Genomic DNA, 21,335 nt, shown 5'->3' with positions numbered 1-21,335 from the left:
GAAGTGTAAGAAAACCAAAATGCTTTAACATTTCTTTGAAGTTTTCCTGCTCAGTTCCTCTAAATTCAGAGGGTGGAGACATAACCGCAGGACTACACAAAGCCCAAAGGCATGCTGTGACAAAAAGGTATCCAAGGCCAGTGGACTGACCCAACAGAGTAAAGTTTCACAAAGAAGTTGTATTCAGAAACGTTCGGCATTACAGGGTGGATCTGAGGCAAGGGGTTCAAAGGAAAAAGGCAGATATTGTATGCACTCTAAAGTTGCCCTCCCAGCATTTCTCAAATCTCTGATAATTTCATAAAATGAAAAATGCCGACATTGCCACATTAAACATCACTGAATACAAATGCTTTATCAGCAATCTGCAGCCCAGTGTTGTTAATTTACATTTCGGAACAATGAAACTTTAACAAGTCAGTCACTCACTGGTTTGAAGTCTGACCATGGTAAGTCATGGTAGCAGCTTGTAATTAGGGCAGTACTGCTTATTGCTTTGAACTGCTTTCATCCCGCTGACAGCTCTTACCTTTTCAGAGTTTGTAAAAACATCAGACTTCAGCTCTCCATCCAGAAACTCATTAAAGTATTTCATCAGCTTCTGAGCCTCCACAGCCCGTTGCCGTGGCGTGTTTACCCCCTCCAGTTGGTCGCCAAGGTGACAGACCTTAGTTGCTACATAGCTGATGTGCTCATCTAGTTCTTGGAAATGTTGGAAGGCAACCTGGGAGAACATAGACACGGACACAAAACTCATGATTTCCATTTACTGTACTTTAGGAAGCACTAAATTTACTTCAGTAAGAAGCACAGTGAATGCAGGCATCAGTTTTCCAGGTGCTGTATCTCAGAGCTACAGAACTACTCAGAACCACTAATTAAGTGCACACAACTGCTTAAAGTTTAGTGTCTTCTTTTAAACTATTGCAAAGACTCACTTCTTTCAGAATAGCTAATACTCATTAATGGAACATGCAGATAAGCCCCCTTTGACAGGGGAAACCGTTTTCATCAAACCCTCTTTATTTTTATCTCAAACAGGAGCATGCTGTACCAAGAAACGTTAATAGATCATGTGACGCTTTTAAAACTTGCGCAGCTTAGCACTGACTATACTCTTTAGATTTTACCTGATTGCTTTTCTGCAGCTCTTGTACTTTCTTGGCAAATTCCTTTGCTTCCTTCTGGCATTGCTGTTCTAGTTTCTCCACCTTTCTCTGAATCCTTTCATCCATTACCTGTAATTCTTGGATATGATTTACAAATTCTTCCAATAATCTGATTTAAAATAAAATACAGTAAAGCCAACTTTAGTTTAAAATACACTGTCTTCTGCAGAGAGTTTGAAAAATCTAAAAAAAAAATAATAATTGTTTTAAACTATATCACCCTGGTTGTGTAGAACTCTACGCCTAAATAAAAAGCTATGTGATCACGCAAATCGTAGGCCAAGGGAGAGGGGAATACCTAAATACTAATCACTCAAGAATGTGGCTCTGCTACATGTATAAAAATCCCTATATCCTCACCTTCCCTAAAGAAGTCTCATCAGGGCAAAAGGAGCTTAGGCTACTACATCCCTTCAATGTAAGGGCTGTAACAAGAAAATATTTTCTACTGTACTGTAGATGTGACCGTAAACTTGTAAATCAGCACCCTATTAATAGGCAATAAATACAATCACGTAGTCTCATAATGTTGTTTTGGTTATAACCATGTTGCTTCCTGACTTCTTTTCTTCCTATAACATATATCATTTTAAGGGTGGGGTTTTTTTTTCTTTCCCATCACTTCGATTTTTCTTTCAGACTCACATTTTACTCTCCCCAAACACAGTACATCTGAATGCATTTTTAAATTTCCTCTATTCTTTGCCATTGTATTCTCACTATCTCTCTCTTTCTTATTCCTGTTTTTGTTCATTCTGTCCCATTCCAGTCATCTTTTCAGCTTATACTTTTCTAAGCATCCCAGTCACTGATGCTCAAGGAATAGATTATTCCCAGAACTTCCACAGACATAAAACTCATACTAATAACTGAAAACACGTGAAAGATCTGAGAACTCTGCTGTCCAGGTTTAATGTCAAAACAGAAGAGGAGAGGAAATGGGAATACCTTCCAGGGAGTTATTTCTAGACTACTCAGGAATCTGCGTTTTCACATATTCACAGTATACCTTCTGAACAGAGTAGGTGAAGCCCTTCCAACCTGCAGTGCTGGTGAAAGGCAGAAGGAACACGCACTGTCCCTCCCCTGGCTTCCCATGCCCGGGGTCGAGACTTTCAGCAACCACAAGGGAAAAGTAGAAGGTATTATTCTACCTTCACACGGCTCCTTCCCAGTAACAACTATAGTACCTCTCTTGGCCAACATCTAGAGCTTTCTCCGAGCCACACCTAAATGATACCAATGTGATTCTCTTTAGTTGCATGGAGGTTCACTGAATTTTCAGTTTTAACTTCTGCTGCTAAAATGACTGGCTTTTACCCTGCTGCCTGGAGCATGTGAACTGCCTTTTTGCTCACTGTATTAGCCTAAAAATCTATTTCAAGTGGTATCTTTACAACAGTAAGTGACTTAAAGGCACAACTTATTAAAGAAAACTGGACTGAGGCAGATGTTTATGACTTCTTTCCTCCACTTCCTGCTTGCCAGAAGCTCAAGAGTAAGCATATTGCATTAGATTCTGCAGAAAACCACAAAGAACAGACTTAAGTTTACAAAAGTATTTTAAAATAAAATTTAAATGACAGTAAGTGACTCAAAGCATACTTTCAAACAAAAACATAGAGAAGCACAGATAGTTTCTATTTTAAGAAGCTGATTCTGTTCAGTTTGGGGTTTGTTTTTTAAACAGGTATTGTGCCAGCTCAGCACTTATTCAGCAATAGTATTCAATATAGTGCGAGAGGAAAGAACGCTCAAATAGAAGATGTAGCTGCTGGTCAAGTTTTTCGGAACAGAAAGAATCCAACATTATTTCTACCAAACATAAGCATCATCTTCTAAAAACAGAAGAGAAAAAACATACACCAAAAGGTCTGTTTCTTTTTGATATTAATTTTGGCTCCCTGTCCAATACTAGAAGATGCCACAAGAAAAATATTTACTGTTGCAGGATTCTCCCACTTGTCCTGAAAAATATGAAAGTGTATCACAGAAGTTAACATAAGCAAACTAGCAGTAACATAAAAGATAGGTTAAACTGAGTTGGTATTTGTACAACCATTAACTACTCCAAAGCATGTACTAGGCACAACTGTGGAGAAAGAGCTACAGGAAGCAATGTTACATGTTTCCAGGCTTCTTCCTGTTTAAATCACATGTAAAGCTCTGCATAGGATACAGGTCCCAGATTGAACATCAAGGGCTCAGCATCTTGCTACAACTCCAACAAGATCCTTCCTCTTCTCACACACCTCCGAAGAGCCAGACTGTTCCAGAAAGAACATCCTTTGACCATGCTAGTGAAGCTTTTTGTATTTGCTTCTGAATAACAACAGCTTGTCTATGAAGTTAGTAATTCCTAAACTTCTTAAAGAGTTCTAGCTCTGGTTACTGCAAACAATCTCAATCTAGAATGAGACCATGTGGGTGAGAACTCACTAAGGAATAGCTATTGCACTTTGAATTTATACCACCATAATCTAAATTAATATTCAGGTAGCTAAACTTCTGTTGACTCTGTAGATCAACAGTGTTCCTATAACCATAAAACAGGAAGAAGCTCAAGCTCATCTCCCAGGTTATAATCATGTGAAAAGTGAAAACATGTAAGTTAACTACGTCTCTAGAAAGACTATCAATACTGGTACAAAAGCTAAAAAGTAACACTACTTGAAAGATTGACTCTTTTAAAATAAAAGAGGATCCAGAAGTTTGGAATACAAAAGCTTAGATGTTGAACAGTACTGTACAAAACTGTCTATCTGAGCTACCAATGCACCACCCAATGCTGGCTTGTTTCTCAGGGTGAGGTTTCTCAACAAAGCCAAGCGAGCTCACCACACACAAGAGGAGGTCCTGCACTACCTCCTCCTTCCCCACTTTCCCTACCCTAGCTCCTTTCCACACCCACGTAACTTCTCACCACCAGCTCACAGACACACAGCCTCTTCCCTTTGCACCTGTTCCCAGGCCTTCCCAGTCCCCCAAAATTGCTAACCCAGCTAGAAAAAAAGTTGATTTATTTTACTTGTCAGGTTAGTTTTCTGACATTTTAGTGAGTTAGATTACCTTATCATGAGATCACATGCCTAGAGCTAGCGCAAGATGAGCCATTACAGCGTGCAGCTAAAAGCAAGGAAGAGAGGCACAAGCCCATCTCCATTCAGCAGCAGAAAGCTGTTCCATTTGATTCAGACTATACAAATTCACACAATCTCAGTTTAAAACCATCTAAGTCAACATTGCTGCGTTCCTGCCTTTCTTTCCATCCTACCTGTTTGTGCCTTTTCTTTGCACCAGGACTGTAAACTACTGGGTCTTACAAGCCAGCTCAGGGAGCTAAACTAGCAAGAAACTCATTAAATTGACTTAACTATCATAGCAGTGAAGCCTCATATTATGCTTTAATCCGGCAACTCTAGTGCTTTGGAACATTCATGTCTGACAAGGACAAACAACATCAATTCTCCTTCATTCAAAAGGTCTAAATCAGAAAGTGACTTTCCCTACTCCTGTTACTGAATAATTGGTTCTGAATAATTGGTTCATGGTCACAAATTCTAGCAATTCTCCCAAATGAAAACCTCCTTGGACACACACCAACACTACATACAGGCTTTTTGTTATATGTGTAGTAAAACAGTACAATTAGAGATACATTCACTTTGACTATTATGCAATTTTATTTTACCTTTTCGGATCAAAAGCTTCTCCACCTCTGGAACCTCCTCCAGGTGTTCTCCATGCCAGGCGTTCAATGTATTCATCTGCCACAAAAGGCTCCTAGCCACAGAATAAAAACTCTTTACAATGTGCCACAGCAGGTTGTTCCTTAGGCAGCTGCTTACACATCATTTGGAAAGCATTTAGAAGCTTTACTACAATCAAGAGCAAGTACAGTGTTGACAATTACCCCATCACCTCTTATGTTTAAATATTTAATATAGAGAACACCGTTCTTAATGTGGTGGGTTTGAACATCTAGGCTAGAGATTGTCAGACTACTAGCAAAGAATTTGCTGCAGGTCTGTGAAGAGTTGGCTCTAAATTACCTGTCCTTATTTCCAGCTGAGCCTATGGCTTGTCATTACAAAGTGTCTGAACCATGCAGCAGCTACAGTGATTTGAGATATTACATCATGAGACCCAGCTGCCAGTTCTGCAGCAAATCAGATAGAACTGATCTGCCTAAAAAAAATTACGTGGCAAAGTTAAGTTTTCTTTGCAGTTGCTCAACTCTCTGGTGCAGTTCACAACATGCCATCGCACGCAGAACTGACCAAGGCACTGCCCCATTGCAAAAAAAGTGTGAGATTGCCACTGGACACTACGCAACATCAAACTGCAGCTGCAGAAACAAAGCAGATAAAAAGGAAAAAACACAAAGCAAGCATAAAAACAGTTGATGGACTTGACCTTCCCAAGAAGGAAAAACAGGGCATGAGTGATGCTAAAAACACCAGGTTAGTCAAGTTTCTTCTACAATATTTGCTGGATCTTCCACAAAAATACCACACGACGATGAAGAGTTAAGATTATTTCTCCACCTAAAAATGTTTTCTGAAGGCAGAGACCTCCTTATAAAACCAAGAGATCCAATTTTAGTTGGGCTAATACTTGAACCAGCTGAAACATTTCTTCACATAGTTAATATCAAATGCTCAAAACATAGTCCAACACCTATCCTTCAAAAAACTAGTATTTATCACTTCAGCTTCATTGGTAATTCAGCAGCATTGCTTGGGTGCTAACATCAGCACATCTAAGATCAGTAAGCAAAGTATTCTCACAACCATCAGGATTTCATGAAAAGCTTTTAAATTACATGCAGCAATGGTTCTAAAACTGTGAAACACAACCCAACACAGAGCTGGGAGTGGCTCTGGTTAATAGTGGTACTTGCCAGAACTCATTTCTGATAATGAAACATACAAACATGCCACCACTGTTTTTAATAAAAGCTTGGTTTAAAAAAAACAAAAATAATAAAAAATAAACAGACCTCCACAAGTATCAAAACGGTTCTTGTATCAATAGGTCTAAAACCTTGTCAGAAGTAACAGGGAGGGAAAAAAACAGCTTTGCAGTATTATTTTAATAACTAAAAACAAGGGTTGGAAAGCAAATATTGCCAGTTCAGGTTTTGTCATTCCTCAAAAACACATTACGCACTATCCAGTCAGGCCCAGCTACTCAATGGAAATATAAAAGTTTTTTCAAAATACACTTTGCAACATGCTGAATCCTACCAGACAGGACAAAAATCTCTCCCTTTCAACAGATCACCCAGTAACTCCTCACTCAAAGACTGCCGGGAATAACCGCGTTTTGCTCAGCTTCCTTGGTTAAGGTTCAAAAATAACTGGATGTCACCACATACAAACAATTTCTCTACAAATTGCTCACCTCCTTAACCCAGTTCTTCCTTATGCACACCGTTAAGTTTCCTTCACATGAATCCTTTTCATCAAAAGTTATAATGTAGCGTTTTCATACCAAGTGTAAATTCTCCCCTTATGTCATCTTTACATCTAAATGTTTGGGAACATTTTTGCAATTTTAATTATAGGTGAAATGAGCCATTCAGTACAGTAACATTCCCTTCAGGGGAGTCCTCCAGCTTCCTAATTACCTTATGGCTCTTCTCAGCACTTCTCCTTTATATGAAAATCATAACCACAACCTTTCCTCTGAAGATCCCGTAATTCAGCTGGAGTACCACTCCAGTTACGAGGATACCAATGCCAAGTACAACGCTATGGAAGAACCCTATATAAAGGGTGCGCAGTTTGCTGATGCTCCGTGTGCATATATAACATTTTCTACATTTCTCCCTTCAGGTGTTTGCACTAAGAGATAAATACATACACACACATAGTGATCTTGAATTTAACTCTTTTTTTTTTTTGGCAAGAGTTTTTCTGCAAGCCCATGAAAGCCTCCTCTCCTAAGGAAATCTGATACACATGCCCTGAACCCTCAAAAAAAATATATTGTAATGCTAATCTTGCTCTATTCATTATGCCTCTACACTTGTCTAAAGCTCCCTCCAGTGCACGTGCACACAGAGTACCTGCAGTTCCCTCCCCTGCATCCCAAAAACTAACTGGGCACATGGCAACAAACACTGTGGTTGAGCCCAAATTCAGTGCCACCCAAACAGCTGCAAGGCCAAACTGAGCCAGCAACAGCCAAGTCCCCTCCACTGCCCTTCCCACAGCACAGGCACTGACATGTGTCCCCCTCTTCCGCAACGCTCATGCTGTCTCCCAGCCTGCCTCTCCTTCTGCAACGTCTGCTATTCTTCAAAAATTATAAACCTGTATTTTGTTTTAACAATTTGACACATGTTAATTAGTTCAGTTAGACCTAAACAATGGCAGAATCACTGCTATGTGCAGGTGTACTAATATTTTAAAGGGACATAACTTGGAAAATATCTGTTTTTCAAGGACACTTACGTAGGAGACCTTTCTTTCATTTGTTTATCATATAAATCCTGCCCTGTATTACTTCAAAAATAGTAACCATAGGGGATATTATTATGTGCAGAATACTGACCAACAGAGAAACAAAAGGAGCTTTTTCTTCTAACTTGTCACAGAGTGTGCTAAAAATAATCTATTTGATTTATACAGAATAAATGAAGTTCAACAGTGTCACTTTAAGACATGATTTCACACCTTCCACTGCAAATCCAAAACTTTTTTAGTTTTGTTTGTATATCATATCTTCCATATACATTTGCTCTTTTTAATGCTATCTTGATAATAGAGTTACCTATAGCTAACTGACAGCCTAATTCCCATTTTAAGTCTCCTATCCAGTTCTGCAGAAATTGCCGAAAATCAGCTATTACAAATGTCATTTGCAAGTCCTTTCCCTGTTATCAGATGAGCCCTAACAGTCAATTTCTTCACAGCTTTGAACTTCCCTCTTAGCTCTAGATGAATTAACGTGACCCTAGCTATTCAGCCAATAGTACTGATTTAATAAAAGATATGCCTGAAGTGGATGATAACCTGGTTTGATCTGGTCTGTATAAATGAAACTCCACTGGACCTAGCCACATGAAAATCCAGTTTAGAAGTAATAATTGTTAAATTATACCTTAAGTTATATGAAGGAGAATTGAGTCCATGCTGTGCCCAGTTTCAAGCACAGACCCTTCTACACAATGTCACACATCTATATGGAAAATGACTTTTAAACACACTTTCATGTGAACATCGCAGACAAATACTACCCTCAGTATGCATCTAAGGGTTATTCCCATAATAAGTGTATGTTTTCATGTCCTAACCTTCCTGGCAGTGTCTTTGAATTAAATAGTAGGCAACGTTAATTTAGTGAATATCAATAAAACCTCTCTTGCCTTTGGACTGAAAGAGAAGCAAGAGGAGGAGAGAAAGAAAAAAACATTTTCCATATTGGAAAACATAATTTCAAGGCCTATCTCTAGGCAAAGGCCTCACCTACTTTGCAATTTCATCTTTATTGCTGTTGCAAAATGGAAAAATTGTTACATGATCCAAAGCAACCAAAACATAGAGTTTTCTTTCCACATCCAAGCTATGTCACCTTTAACTTCCCACAAAGAAGAGAACCACACTGTCATCATGTTGAGAAATCAATGGACTCCTAGGACAGTTGGAGAGGGTATACAACCTGGTATCTAAACTACTTAGAGCCTGGTATATTGGTCTTGCTATTTTTTTAAACCACGCAAGCCAAAAGATGTGAGTCACAACACTTATGTGTCATAACAGTGATTCATAAATAGAAGTGCACACAATGTGTTTATATAAACCAGATAAAGGATCTTCCAGAGAAACAGGAAGACCTTTCGTGAAGGCTGGGCAAAGCATGTCCCTGTGTTAAGACACCAAATGAACAACCGACTCTTGAGTGACTCGGAGACCAAACACAGGACACCTGGTAACGATACCACATCCCCATGCACTAGCAAGTGGGGACAAACACTTTCTGTTAATCACATCACGAGAGCCTGCAGCCCAGGCTGAGAGAGAAGAATTCGCCAGGCTCCTGCTATATTCCTGCCCTGCTCGTGCACGGCCTTGGCCAAGCTGTTCGTCTTCTTGTGCCCCAGTTCCACAGCGGTTAAAGGGCGGGCAAAGTTATTTCCTTATTTCAGAAAAGCAGACGCCGCGCTGAGATACCGCGGTGCTGGGGTCAACTCAGTACGTGCCCTCGGGAGAAGGAGGGTCGCGTTATCCCGGCGGTCGGGCTTGGCATGGCCTGTGACCCTCTGCAAAGACCTGGGACCCCCCCGGTGAAGCAGGCCCCGGCCTAAGGGACACCACAGGCCGGGGCCTGAGGGAAGCCGAGGGCCTGCCTCCTCCCATGGCATCACCCCGGCGCCTCAGCCCCCCCGCACGGGCACCCCCTTCCCTCAGGATCCGGCATCGCGCCGCTCCCACCCGCCCTCACCCCGCGCCCGTTTCCCTCCCCGCCCGAGCAGCAGCTCGCCGGAGTGAGGCCGCCCCTTCCCCTCAGAGAACCAGCACCGCCTCCCGGGCCCAGCGCGGCCCCCTCCGCCCGGGGAAACCCCGCAGGGCGCTGCCCGCACCCACCTCGAAGAGCTCGGCCGTGGTAGCCATGGCCGCAGGGAGAGCGGCGGGGCTGCTCAGCGGCCTGCCGCCGCCCCACCACTGCCGCCCATTGTGTCCCGGCCGCCCCCGGCAGCAGCAGCAACAGCTGCCGCGGCGCCGCCTCCGCCCGCCGGAAATGGGCCTGCGCCGGGCGGCCGCGGCCGGGGAGGGGCGGGAGCTGCGCAGGGCGGCGGCCACCCTTCAGCAGCGCCCTGGCCGCCGTCAGCGCCGAGCCGCCGCCGCCGCCGTCGTCATGGCCCTGCGGGCGCTGTGGCTCCTCAAGCACGACCCCGCCGCCGTGCTCTTCTCCAGGTAACGGCAGAGGCCGTGAGGAGAGCGGGGAGGGGGAGGCCGTGCGGGCTGTGGGGCGTGCCGGGCCCGCGGGGGGCGTGGGGGGGTCTGGGCCGGGCCCGCGGGGGGCCGGGAGCGTCGGGGCTGGGTGTCTGGCTCTGGTAAGGGGGAAGGAGGGAGAGGAAAGCTGGGAGGTCCCGATCGGAGGGCGCCGGGGGCGTTCCAGAGCGGCCGGGGCTGCCCTAAATATACCCGAAAATACCGAAATAATCTGGTGCCCTCATAAATCCCGTCCCTCTTCCAAACACCGCTGGCCGCTTTACGCCTCTGAACCCGATTCTGAAAATTTCTACATTCGGATAATATGCTTTTAGCGGCCGCCTGAGTGTGTGTTTTTACAACTTCTGCGTTTTGCACATGACTTTTTTGTCTCTGTTCCTCTTTCTGTCAGCTTCTGTCGAGATTTTACCTGTTTCTTCTTACATGGAAAAAGGACAAGGTAGTGATTGTGAAATACTGTCAGATGAACAAAATGGGCAAAATAAAAAGCATATATTTTGTTTGTATTTTGCTTATCTTCTCTTCATGTTGTTCTGTAACTGTATAAAAAGTACAGTATTTTTAGGCAGAAATTCCTATTTGATTTTAATTTTTGCATAAGAAGGTATTTTTTTTTTAAGTTAGTGAACCAAAGGAGGACTTTTTATTCAGAACTCTTACAGAGTTTTAATTAAGATTTTGGTTACACCGGCTGCTTTTGTTGGTCTGGCAAAATTTGTTACCATTTCCGTGGGCTCTCTGTGATTTCAGAGGACTCAATTCCAAAGAACAAGAGGAAAAATAACTGGGGGCTAGGGAAAGGAATAATACTGAGACCTGGGCAAAGAGACATGATTTACCGTCCTAGTCTGAATTCAGTAAAACTGAAAAGAGAACCTAGAAGGAGGCAAAAAAAAAAAAAAAGAGCAAGTAGACTATCTTCCATCTTCAGGTGCAGACAGATCTCTACATTGGACATTCCTTTGATTGTTTTAGGATTAGTATTATGGTCCTTGTATTACCTCCAAGACTAGAGATGAGGCCTCCCCTCTACAAACACAGAGAAAGAGAAAGCCTTGTCCCAAAAAATCTGAGAGTGTAATCGCCACGGAGATTGGGGGGGGGGGGGGCTGGTGACAGGGATATGTGAAGTAACTTGTCACCCAGTAAGCGGCAGAGACAAGGGATAGCGCTCCTTTGAAAAGTGCAAACTATACTTGATACTTCAAGTGATTTGCAGACTTAGATCTTTCAAGTTCCCAGAGGAAATAATAGGGCTGTGGAAACCCCAGGTTTATCCTTCTAACTGACCTTAAATTCAACAAAGCTCACAGACAATATAAAGAATGCCGGATCACATGGAAACTGTTGGTTTCGGGACTTACGTACTCAGCTGGAGATACGTGAGCCCTGATCTTTAACCTCAGAGAAGACATCTGGGACATCAAAGCATTCCACTTTTTTTTGAGCTGATCATAACTTAATTCAGGCAACAAGTATGGTTCTCTCTCTTGGTCTTCTCACCAAAGCTCAATTCATCCCTGCAAACTTTCATCTTTTTAAGTTTTCATCACTTTCTAGAAGGCAATACTGAAAAACTGAGTTCTGAAGGACTAGCTAATTATCTAATGACTCAGATAAAGCTGGGAAGATTCCATGGGAGGAGAAGATTGCTGTGGTGTGGGGACAGCTTCAGCAAATAGAGCAGACAGATTGGGACATAAGTAAGACAAAACTAGACTGAAATATCTCCTCTTCCTTTGTTTTGTAAATGTCGACCAAAAATAAGAGATGCTCACCAAGGTTACATGTAGCCTCTTATCAACAACCTTGCTCTGGAAGTCCTTGTAAATTTTTGAGCTGCAAAACCACTGTTTCTTCAGAGTAGAACCACTCTTCAAAGTAGACGTGGGACTGCAGGGAGGCATTTCGGTGTCATCTGTATCCTGTTTACAGATCTCGTAGCTCTGGCTTCTTTCTGCCTATGCTTACTTTTTCCTTGCTGGGGGAACAAAAAAAAAAAGCCCTGGATGCCTGATTAAGACTCAAACAAAAAAGCAGTCACTGAAAATAAGCCTGAGGAAGTGTAGCTGCCTCCAGCAAGAGACTGTGCTACTCAGTTAAGAAAAGATGGTGTAGGTGGGACTTACAGGCAACAGGATAAGAACCATGCAAGTGTTCAGGAGCAGAAGGGGAACGCTACGTGTGGAGGGCATAGATAAAACAAAGTACTACATTGCTGGGATTACACATTCTAGGGCAATTTAAGAAACAGAATGTCAATGTGTCCTGAAAAAGATGGTATAACAAGGAGAATAAATGAAGGCATTTATATATCTGCATGGTTTTTTTTCTCCCACGTTTGTGTGTAAGTGTGGCTCTGAGTGCAAACAAACATGCAGCCTGGGAACACATCTGCTACAAGGTGATTCATAAAGTGATTTAACTAATTGCCTGGCGTGTAACCTGTGATATGCACTTTGAGGGTCCGTGGATAACTAAGGGAATCCACAAAAGACAATGTAGAAAAGCTAACCTGTCATCAAACTTAAAGTAAGAGAGGCTCAGGGGAATCTGTGATTCTGCAGTTCCAAAAAAGGATGAAAACCAATGCTTTAGTGGAAGTAATAATTTTTCTTCTCTCGGCTATTTATTAAAAGAGACTCTTCAGTTCCTCTTCATAGACTTATGTTAGCTTGAGAAGAAATTCATCCTGCTTTCCTGTGAAAAGTAATACTGCTTCAAGAGAAAAAATCCCAGATGTGGAATTAAACAGCTGATTTTTCTCAAATACTATCTGTAGGAAATTTGAAATTAAATACATATGTTGATGGTAATGTAGCAGTTTCAAAATATGCTCTGTAACGTGATTACATCTTAAATACTCAGTAAAAAAATGAAATTATGAAGCAGTCATAACAGCTTTGAGTCACATATGTTGCACTTGCAACTGGGTATCCATTTTGCTCCCCCCCAAAAGCAATGAAGTTTTTGCTGGAAAAACTGGACTTAACGTACTGTGAAGTCTTTTTGTATTTATAATATTGTAAAGATTTTTAGTTATTCTTGTTAATCAGTTAAAGCAACTGTCTCATAGTATTTAGCAGAGTAGCAAAGCTGTAGGTGTAGCATACTGTATCTGGGCAAAAAGCTGTTGTAGTTGAATTTGATTACGTGGGACATCTGTTTTCTTAAATGTCTGAAAACTTGTCTTCAGTGTGATTTTGCCTCGTCGAAGTATTTTGCTGTTGAAGTTTCACTGCAGTGGTGTGAGTCATGCTTGGGTCCATTAGTGTCGTTTAGACACCCTCTACCTTTGTGCAACAGGAAGGGTAGATAGGCAGATTCACATTTTATTAAAAAAAAGGAGTAAATATATTTGCTCAAAGTTTCTAGTAAAATCCAGCTGCTAGAATGAATCCTGATTATTCATGAAATAGTTTAATTGACAGGGATTTAGATTCTGATCCCATCACTGTTTCTATCAGGACCACGGGGCCTTTGGGAATTACTTGAATACCTAAGAGAAACCAATCCTTGATTGTATCAATATTCCAAAGATTTTTATAATACTTATGCATTCTCTGACAGCAAGAAAAGGGATTGCGTGGTTCTGCTTCTAAGAACTCTGTTGGTATGATATTTCGGGTGGGAAAAGACGAGTAGCACTAACGTGCTTTTATGTCCATGTCACAGACGTTACCCCACCGTTGAAATACGCGCCAAGACGTTCAATGCGTCAACACATGTGCCTGTACCATCTGACAGCGCTTTTCTTAAAGCCTTACTTTTTGAACTGAGGTTTGTAGATGACCATATTTTTGTGGAGCATCGAGACACTTGTACTCGAATCAATCATTCATCGGTATATTCAGTTCGCACCGAAGGAGGGGATCTCTGGCCTGTGCTTGCTTTTCAGAAGAGTGGACTGATATATGCATGTCTTCCACTGGTTGAGGAGACCTTGGAGCCACGGCCACCCCTCCTTACTGTTAGCGGGCTCTCTCAAGGACTCGCTCTTTTGTTAGGCATTGTGGACTACATCTCTCCAAGTCGGAAAAATGAAGCGGAGATGACTGCGAAAATCGGCCAGCTTCGAAATCTGCTTATACAGGCCTGTCCGCTTGGCACCCCCTTAAACACAAATATACGCAGCTTGAACAGCTCATTTGATGACATTCAGGAAATGCCTACAGATGAGAATCAGCCGGCTTGGAGATCCAACACATACAAAGGCAAACCTCAGGTTAATGTCTGTATCACTGAAAAAGTCAAGTGTATGCAGTATGACAAAAGAGATGTTGTGGACATGTGGCAAGTTTATGGAGCCGTAAATTGCAAGGTGAGAGCATTTTACGTGCAAATCCAGCCAAAGTATTTTTCATGCAAGTGCACTGGGAAAGTAAATATGCCGTTTTACTCTGCTATGTGATCAGTGAATTTCTAATACTGTAATATTTCAAAGTGTAAAGAACTATTACAATATTCAACTGATGCATTAGCACTGGTTTTTATTTGGATCTTTACTGTTTTTTTTCTGCATGCTTCATGCATTTTTTCACTAACTATTTATGGGACTTAAATTTCCAGCAGTAGCTACATTGCATGTATTTTACCAAATTTTTCTTATTTTAAATGAGATAGGGAGAAATCATTTCATGCAGTCTTTGCATATAGAGACTAAGAAATGGTAGTGCTAAGGCCAAATTTATTTCCAGCTATCTAATAAGCAACGTGTTAAATAACGATTAGAAACAGAATTTCTGAATGAGTCTTCTACAAGTGTCTTTACGTGAGCATTTTTAATTAATTTTCCTACCAAATGAGAGTTCAGTCTTCTATGCTAATTTATTCTGTTACAACAACATTTTGAATCCAGAAATGCTGTTTGTTTGGCTGACATAAGAACCATTGATACGTGGTGAAAGAAACTGGTTGTGTAATTATTTCGAATGTTTTTGTGTGTGACAATGGTTTTCGTTGTTAAATACTAAAAACTGGGGAATATTGACTAAATAGACCAATAATGATTATGGAATACGTTAAAATTTTTGTTTTCTATAATTGATATATTTAACATTCTTTGTTCTGAATTATGAAGCAAACTATATTATCACAGTACTTTGTATTTCTAACTGCCAGTGTTTTAAGAGGAGATAGACCTTCTAATAATAAAGTGGATCATGGTAATTTAATTATTCGCAAGAGGTGGGATACTCATCTCTGAAGGAAGCCAACCTAAGTACTGCGCTTCAAAAGACTGGGTTATTTCCCACCAGCCATGCTGGTAGGGATTATGTGGGTGAACAGCTTCCCACTCTCAGAGGGACAAGTTTCTAGGTCATCTTGCAGAGTGGATGGCCTTGCATAAGAAGAAAGCCCTGGTGTAATCGTGCACTGCTGAGCTGGCACACAGAGGGACGGGACAATGGATGCGCTGCACATGGTTGCCATGAGAAAGCTGACATGGGACCACAGTGGCCATTAATAGCATGCTCAAATCCATTAAGCGGATGTTGTAAAAGTAACTGAATTAATTAGGCTGTCACCAAGTGTGTTTATGTAACATTCGTAATGATGTAGCTATACAGTAGGTCCTTGGCTTGCTCATCTGCTGTTTTCTTGCTAAAGAATACGTGTCAATTAAGAGACGTGTAGCTAAGACTGCATCTCTAGCCCTGCTGTGGGAAAGGCTACAGAAATGGGAAAGGGACTTTGTTGTGAAAGTATTTGTCAGTACTAATGTTCGAAGCCAGATGAAGATTTTTAGTGTGATTAATGCTTGCATTTGATTTTTTAACGTCTAATTCTGAATTGAGAGAGAGATTTTAGAATAACTTCTTGACTTCTTTTTTTCAAGTGTGACATAGAGGGATCTGCACCAAACGTAACCCTTAGTCTGAATCTCCCGACTAACGGTCCTCCGCTCCAAGATATCGTGGTCCATCATTGCGTGACTTCTGTTGACCCTGCCATGCTGATGTCCAGTAGTGCTGAGCCACTGGATGATTCTGTGTACAACGGACCTTACAAATTTCCTTTCATTCCTCCTTCAGATTCATTCAACTTGTGTTACTACACTTCCCAGGTAATAACATCCCTGACCCTCGTTATTTTCTTCAAACGGGAATAAAAATAGCTGTGCCGTTGAATGTGTCTGAACGAGTTTCAGTCTGATTCAGGCGGGTAAAATGCTTTTTATATAATAAACTGCCTGGAAGGCACTTCAGGACTTGAGTCATCAGAGTCGCATTCAGGAGGTACCGGTACCTTTGACTGCTTGGCGTGGCTGCTCTTACTTTAAATGAACCACTTAGATGCCTGAATTGGACAAAATGAATCCAGGCTGAGATGTCAAGTGCATGTACCACAAATCTATGTAACACAGGCAGCCTGAAGAGCTTGGCATATACTGTTCAAAACCAGTCAGCAATTAATGTGTTTTTTATTTTTTCAAGTACTTTAGCATTTAAAACAGTATATAACTGGTTTTACGATGATGGTGTTAATTTATCTTGAGAATGAATATAGTTTTTTCCAGGTTCCTGTTCCACCAATTTTGGGATGTTACCAACTCATTGAAGAGGGATCACAGTTAAAAATAACAGTTAATTTAAAGCTTCATGAAAGCATAAAGAATTCTTTTGAGTACTGTGAAGCTCGTATACCTTTTTTCAACAGGTAAGAATAAAGAAATCCTAAAGAAATTTCTTCCATTTGTCTGTGATGTTCCTGAAATTAACCTGTCAGGAGTCAATATAACAGATTGTGCTCCATCAAAGTAGCACCAGCAGACACCAACCTTGCAAATGTCGGGAAGTCCCCTTGGAATTCTTGTAATTTCCAGAATAGAGAATTGTACCAGAATACTTGGTAGTATTCTGAATACTTCTCTTGCTTATCCTGTTTCACTCTGGTATTTTTTTCATGTGAGACCCTGCCACAATCCTCCAGGTGGATTAAGTCTCGAGATCACTTCAAGCCCAGGGTTACCTGTTCCTTAAGACTGCTAATCCTAGCTACAGATCAGCTTATCAAAAATATAGTTATTTAAAATTAAAACGATAGTTTTCGTTTAAGCCTCTCTGACAACTGCCATGTCTATGCTGTCACATAATTATCATGAAAATTTAAAGATGAAATGATACAAAGTTGCTGATGATAGTGTTAGTAAAACACTATCAGTGAACTGAAGACAGTAAAATATCAACAGCTCTTTTATGATTACTGGGTTGAGACCATGGTGATTGCCTCCTGCTCTGTAATTTCTTTTCATAAATTAGAGTTATGCTCAGCGAGGTATGATTTGTCTGTATGCACATAAATAATGTCTTTCAGCATTTTGTTGCTTTCTTTAGCAAAATGGGTGGTAACAAATACTGAATGATACTAATTCCAATAGTTTTACTTCTCTGTCATACCGTAGGGGCCCAATCGCTCAATTAGAGTACAAAGTTAGTTATGGCCAACTGGATTTGTCACGAGAGAAGAGCCTACTAGTTTGGATAATTGGTAAGCAGAACACCCCTGTGCTTCTTGCTCGTCCAGTCAGTTTTGTATAGCGTAGGCACAGCTGTATAATTTCTTACAGATGCTGTTTCTGGCTTTAGGACAGAAGTTCCCTAAATCTTTGGAAGTTTCACTGACTGGAACCGTGTCTTTTGGCACTGCAGGCAAAGAGCACCCGACTGATTATGTTTGCACTGGGAACACTGCGTATGTAAAAGTAAGTCAGTCGCAGGCTCTGTGAAAAGAGGCCTTAGTAGTCATTTTTTTATTATCTCAAATTAACTATGAAATACGTGATTTTAAATCAGACATAATTGTTAGCCTCTTTGTTCTCAGCATGGAGTTGTCTGTTTTCTTGCTTACAGGATTTGACATCCTGTCATTTTAGAGTACGCTTGCACACCAAGAGCACGTAACACAGATTGCCAGTATTTGTGCAGCAGACACGACAATACGCATCTGATCATGTTTTCCCGTTCTTTCTATAGCTGTATTTTAGGATCCCAGACTTCACACTTACTGGATGTTACGTAGACCAGCATTCTATTCAGATCTTTGCACCAGGAAAACCCAAAATTACTGCATGTGAGTTGCTAAAAATGTCATTTATTTAACTGAAACTGAGTATTGAAGTTATGAACTGGGTATCAATGACTAAAATTATATAGCTAAAGACAAAGGCTTTTCCTGGTTTGCTTGGGCTGTCCCAGAAATTTTGTTTCTCTGCACAAGAAAATATTTTTTTCTTGTGATGCTTAATGCCTCCCTGTAGTAGGGAGCAGATGAAAGCTCTTATTACTCAGTTACACAGTAACTCTCTCTTGGGCTCTCTCCCCTTCACCCTGTGAGGTTTTGCTATGCGTAATCGCAGAACTTTTACTGGTGGGGCAGACAATGCCTCCCCGTAGTCTGGCCTCTTGTTTAGGACACTTTTGTCAGAGATGTCGTATGTGGTTTGGAATTACCTAGGTACAGAACTCAACTGCTGCACGCAAAGTGAGAGTGTTGCTGTCAGTGTCATCACACCAACGTCCCTCGGTGGATGTGGTACTACATTGAATCTGGCAGAAACCAAATCTGCTTATTCTTGAGTTAACACATGACTACTTCCAAGTCTGCACCAAAAATACACTAATTGGGAAGACAGTAGGCACTCATTAAATCTGAGCAGTACTGTCTAAATGGAGGCATTTTGATCTGTTGCTGTTTATCTATCTGTTGCGCCTTCTGTCAGTCATGTTATCAGAAGTCGATAAATACCTTTTGAAAACTCTGATCTATGCTGTTAATTTTGTGACACGTCACATTCAGTCCTAAAGTGTAATATAAAAAACCCAGCACTTTTGTACGGTATGTTTTATATCGAGTATGCAATTTATATTCATTGAACAAAATCCAAGCCATCCACCTGCTTTTGACTTAACCTCTGTTTGAATTTTAAGCTCATGACTGATACATTAGTAAAGGTAATTGAAGCTGAGACTTTAAATGTCTCATTATCAGAAACGATTTTCAAATAATAATAAGAGTCTTACAGTTTAAAGAGGCCATTATAGCTTTTCTGTAAACTAGTAAGGATGGATTAGTAGTCTCTTAACTTGGATGAAGGAATGTGTGATTGTAAGGCACCCTGTAATGCTTATTTTTCTTCCCTGTTTGTTTCGTGTTTTTTTTTTTTTAGCCGGGGAACTGATTTCTTCTGATTACTACATCTGGAATTCCAAAGCACCAGCACCTATGCTGTACAAAACGTTATTAGACTAATTTGCTTATGAATGATTTTTGTATTTGAACAAAACAGACAGCTAATGAGAGTAATGTGAATATAATGTGGAATACAGTGAAAATAAATACTTTCTAGCACTTGTACTTCGTATGTTCGCGTAAAAATTTCTGTTGAAGAAAAACAAAAGAAGTCACTTCTCTTAAAAACCTAAGTTGGTTTTAAATTGTTTAGTCCTGGATAAGAGCTTAGAGAAGTCAATTTGAAATGTACTTGCTGTGGCTGTTTTTACTTTCCCTTCTAACATTAACTGGTACAAAATTAGTGCCTAGTGATACAGGTAGAGACGGGTACAATTGGGCATGTCTTCCGGGAGAATTCCCAGTTACTTCACTGGTTCTGTAAACTAAAGAGCTCACGGGATGCAAAAGCTTTCAGGGTCTTCTTCCTGTCATGAAGTCACCGGAATCTGATTAGACCCCAGATTAACAGGACAGTTAAAAGCAAGAGTTCTGTTCTTTTAACGAGATGTGTACAGAATACATACGAGTCAGTAATTAACAAGAATTTCAAGAGAGGGAGTATGGCGTGAGCGGCGCTTCTAAAAGTGGAGATGATACAGGGGTCCGTATTGCCCCGTCAGCAGAAGTGGCGAGTTCCCTTCCATATGTGCCTGTGAACTGCGTTGCGCTGAAAACTAGCATTAGTGAGGACCCAGTGCTGTGAAGCTGCTTTTCCAAATCACAAGACTAGCCCTGAGCAGGCAAAACCAGCTAAGTTTGCTGGAGGTTCCAAAACCCATCACTGATCTCTGGAAAAAATAGACAGAAAAGAAAAGGACTGAGTTAAGAGAGGCAGACCTCTAATTTTGAGAAAAAAAAATGGTATCTGCAGGAACACAGGAAATGGACTTTAAGAGAGTTATCAGGAAATGAGCAAATTCTGAAAGGCTGGTGAAAAACTGAGAGAACCTGGAGAGCAGCACAAAAGAAGAGAAGAATGCCGTCTAATAACCGAGCGTGCCGGCTGCTCCTGCCGTACCTCTTGTTTAACTGTACGCTGTGTGATAAAAAAGATTAGTGATTATGTAAGGAGAAAAGTTTTATGCTATAATTTAAAAAATGCTTAGATTGAGATAGTAATCTAATTGGTTGGTTAAATGTTCTAAAGGGTGGATTAATTCATGTGAAACATGCCGTTCAGCTGAAACTGCCACGCAAACTTTGAAAACAGAGGCATGCTACGATCCATTACAGACAGGTGATGTGTCCTTTGTGATTAGCAGGCAAAAGGTGAATTAATGATCTTGTCCAGAATCCAGCCCCTACCTGTTACAGTCGTCTATGTGCCTGTACGCCATAGTGTGAGCAGGGAGCGGGGGGGGGGTCTCTCTGTTGGAAGGGTTGAGATCATGTTCTCACCACGGGATTTTGGTATGCGGTGTTTGCTTTCTACCTACCCACGATAAAGATGGGAGCCATCTTTATTATCTGCACAGCAGCACCCTGGAGGAATGGCTTTTCTTCTTCGCAGCATTTCCCCCAAAAATGCTATGAAAGAGTGGGACTGTCAAAATTCACAGCGTGTTAGAAGAGAATCCCCTTGCACTTAATAGCTGGGGGGGGGGGCTTCCCAAATCATGTTCTTATTTGTTTTCCTCTTGTACGTGTGTCTGTCACTCTCTCGAGGTTAGGAGAGCTGCAGTTCTGAGGAATGGGAGGGAGCTGCTGCTTTAGATGACTTTGCGCACACCTCTCAACGCAGGTCTGGATGGAGGGCGGGGGTGGGTGATGTTTCTCTTCTAACCCTGAGCAGTTCTCTACAACTTCATGCAAGCCATCACCTGTTTTGATTTATTTTCGGTTTTGCTCCATAAACCTCTGGATTATGACTCCAGCACGCTCTCGCTGCAGTGCTGTGCCCTGCTCAGGGAGAGCGCTGTAGTAACGCAGGTGGAGAAAGAGTCAGATGAAGCCATTCTCCTGGCCTGAT

The 21,335-nt window shown here is 41.3% G+C and overlaps 2 protein-coding genes across 7 annotated transcripts in view; one reads left to right on the top strand and one right to left on the bottom strand.

Annotated features, from left to right (window-relative positions):
• EXOC5 (exocyst complex component 5) overlaps positions 1-9,903 on the bottom strand; it is a 28,462-nt gene extending 18,559 nt beyond the window's left edge. For 2 of the 3 annotated variants that reach the window (XM_074584218.1, XM_074584219.1), the window contains exons 1-4: positions 9,764-9,897; positions 4,861-4,952; positions 1,131-1,278; positions 530-724 (exon numbers count right to left, since the gene is read on the bottom strand). In XM_074584218.1, the coding sequence (XP_074440319.1) occupies positions 530-724; positions 1,131-1,278; positions 4,861-4,952; positions 9,764-9,790 (462 nt within the window). In that variant the 5' untranslated portion in view covers positions 9,791-9,897. Of the gene's footprint in view, positions 1-529; positions 725-1,130; positions 1,279-4,860; positions 4,953-9,763 lie in introns of all 3 variants that reach the window. The other variant, XM_074584220.1, reaches the window with a different exon arrangement.
• AP5M1 (adaptor related protein complex 5 subunit mu 1) lies at positions 9,789-20,595 on the top strand. Of its 4 annotated transcripts, none has more exons than XM_074584222.1 (9): positions 9,789-10,093; positions 10,524-10,571; positions 13,808-14,453; positions 15,972-16,199; positions 16,653-16,792; positions 17,538-17,623; positions 17,722-17,837; positions 18,109-18,205; positions 19,302-20,595. In XM_074584222.1, the coding sequence occupies exons 1-9, from the start codon at positions 9,789-9,791 to the stop codon at positions 19,382-19,384; spliced, it is 1,749 nt and encodes a 582-aa protein (XP_074440323.1). In that variant the 3' UTR covers positions 19,385-20,595. The 4 variants fall into 4 exon arrangements, with proteins under 4 accessions (XP_074440323.1, XP_074440322.1, XP_074440325.1 ...); XM_074584221.1 differs by having other exon boundaries at positions 17,514-17,623; XM_074584224.1 differs by lacking the exon at positions 10,524-10,571.
• The last annotated feature ends 740 nt before the right edge of the window (positions 20,596-21,335 follow it).

Source organism: Larus michahellis, chromosome 4 (genome assembly GCF_964199755.1).
Source record: "Larus michahellis chromosome 4, bLarMic1.1, whole genome shotgun sequence".
In the NCBI taxonomy this organism is placed as follows: Eukaryota; Metazoa; Chordata; class Aves; order Charadriiformes; family Laridae; genus Larus; species Larus michahellis.
Note: the sequence above shows the minus strand (reverse complement) of the source record. Positions and strands in the feature narration are given on the sequence as shown.

Excerpts from the sequence above, each read along its gene's own strand:
- AP5M1 (XM_074584221.1), top strand. The coding sequence starts at position 9,789 with ATGGCCGCAGGGAGAGCGGCGGGGCTGCTCAGCGGCCTGCCGCCGCCC. Across the intron at positions 14,454-15,971 it reads ATGGAGCCGTAAATTGCAAG|TGTGACATAGAGGGATCTGC; the intron begins GTGAGAGCATTT and ends CTTTTTTTCAAG. Across the intron at positions 17,838-18,108 it reads GGAACACTGCGTATGTAAAA|CTGTATTTTAGGATCCCAGA; the intron begins GTAAGTCAGTCG and ends TTCTTTCTATAG.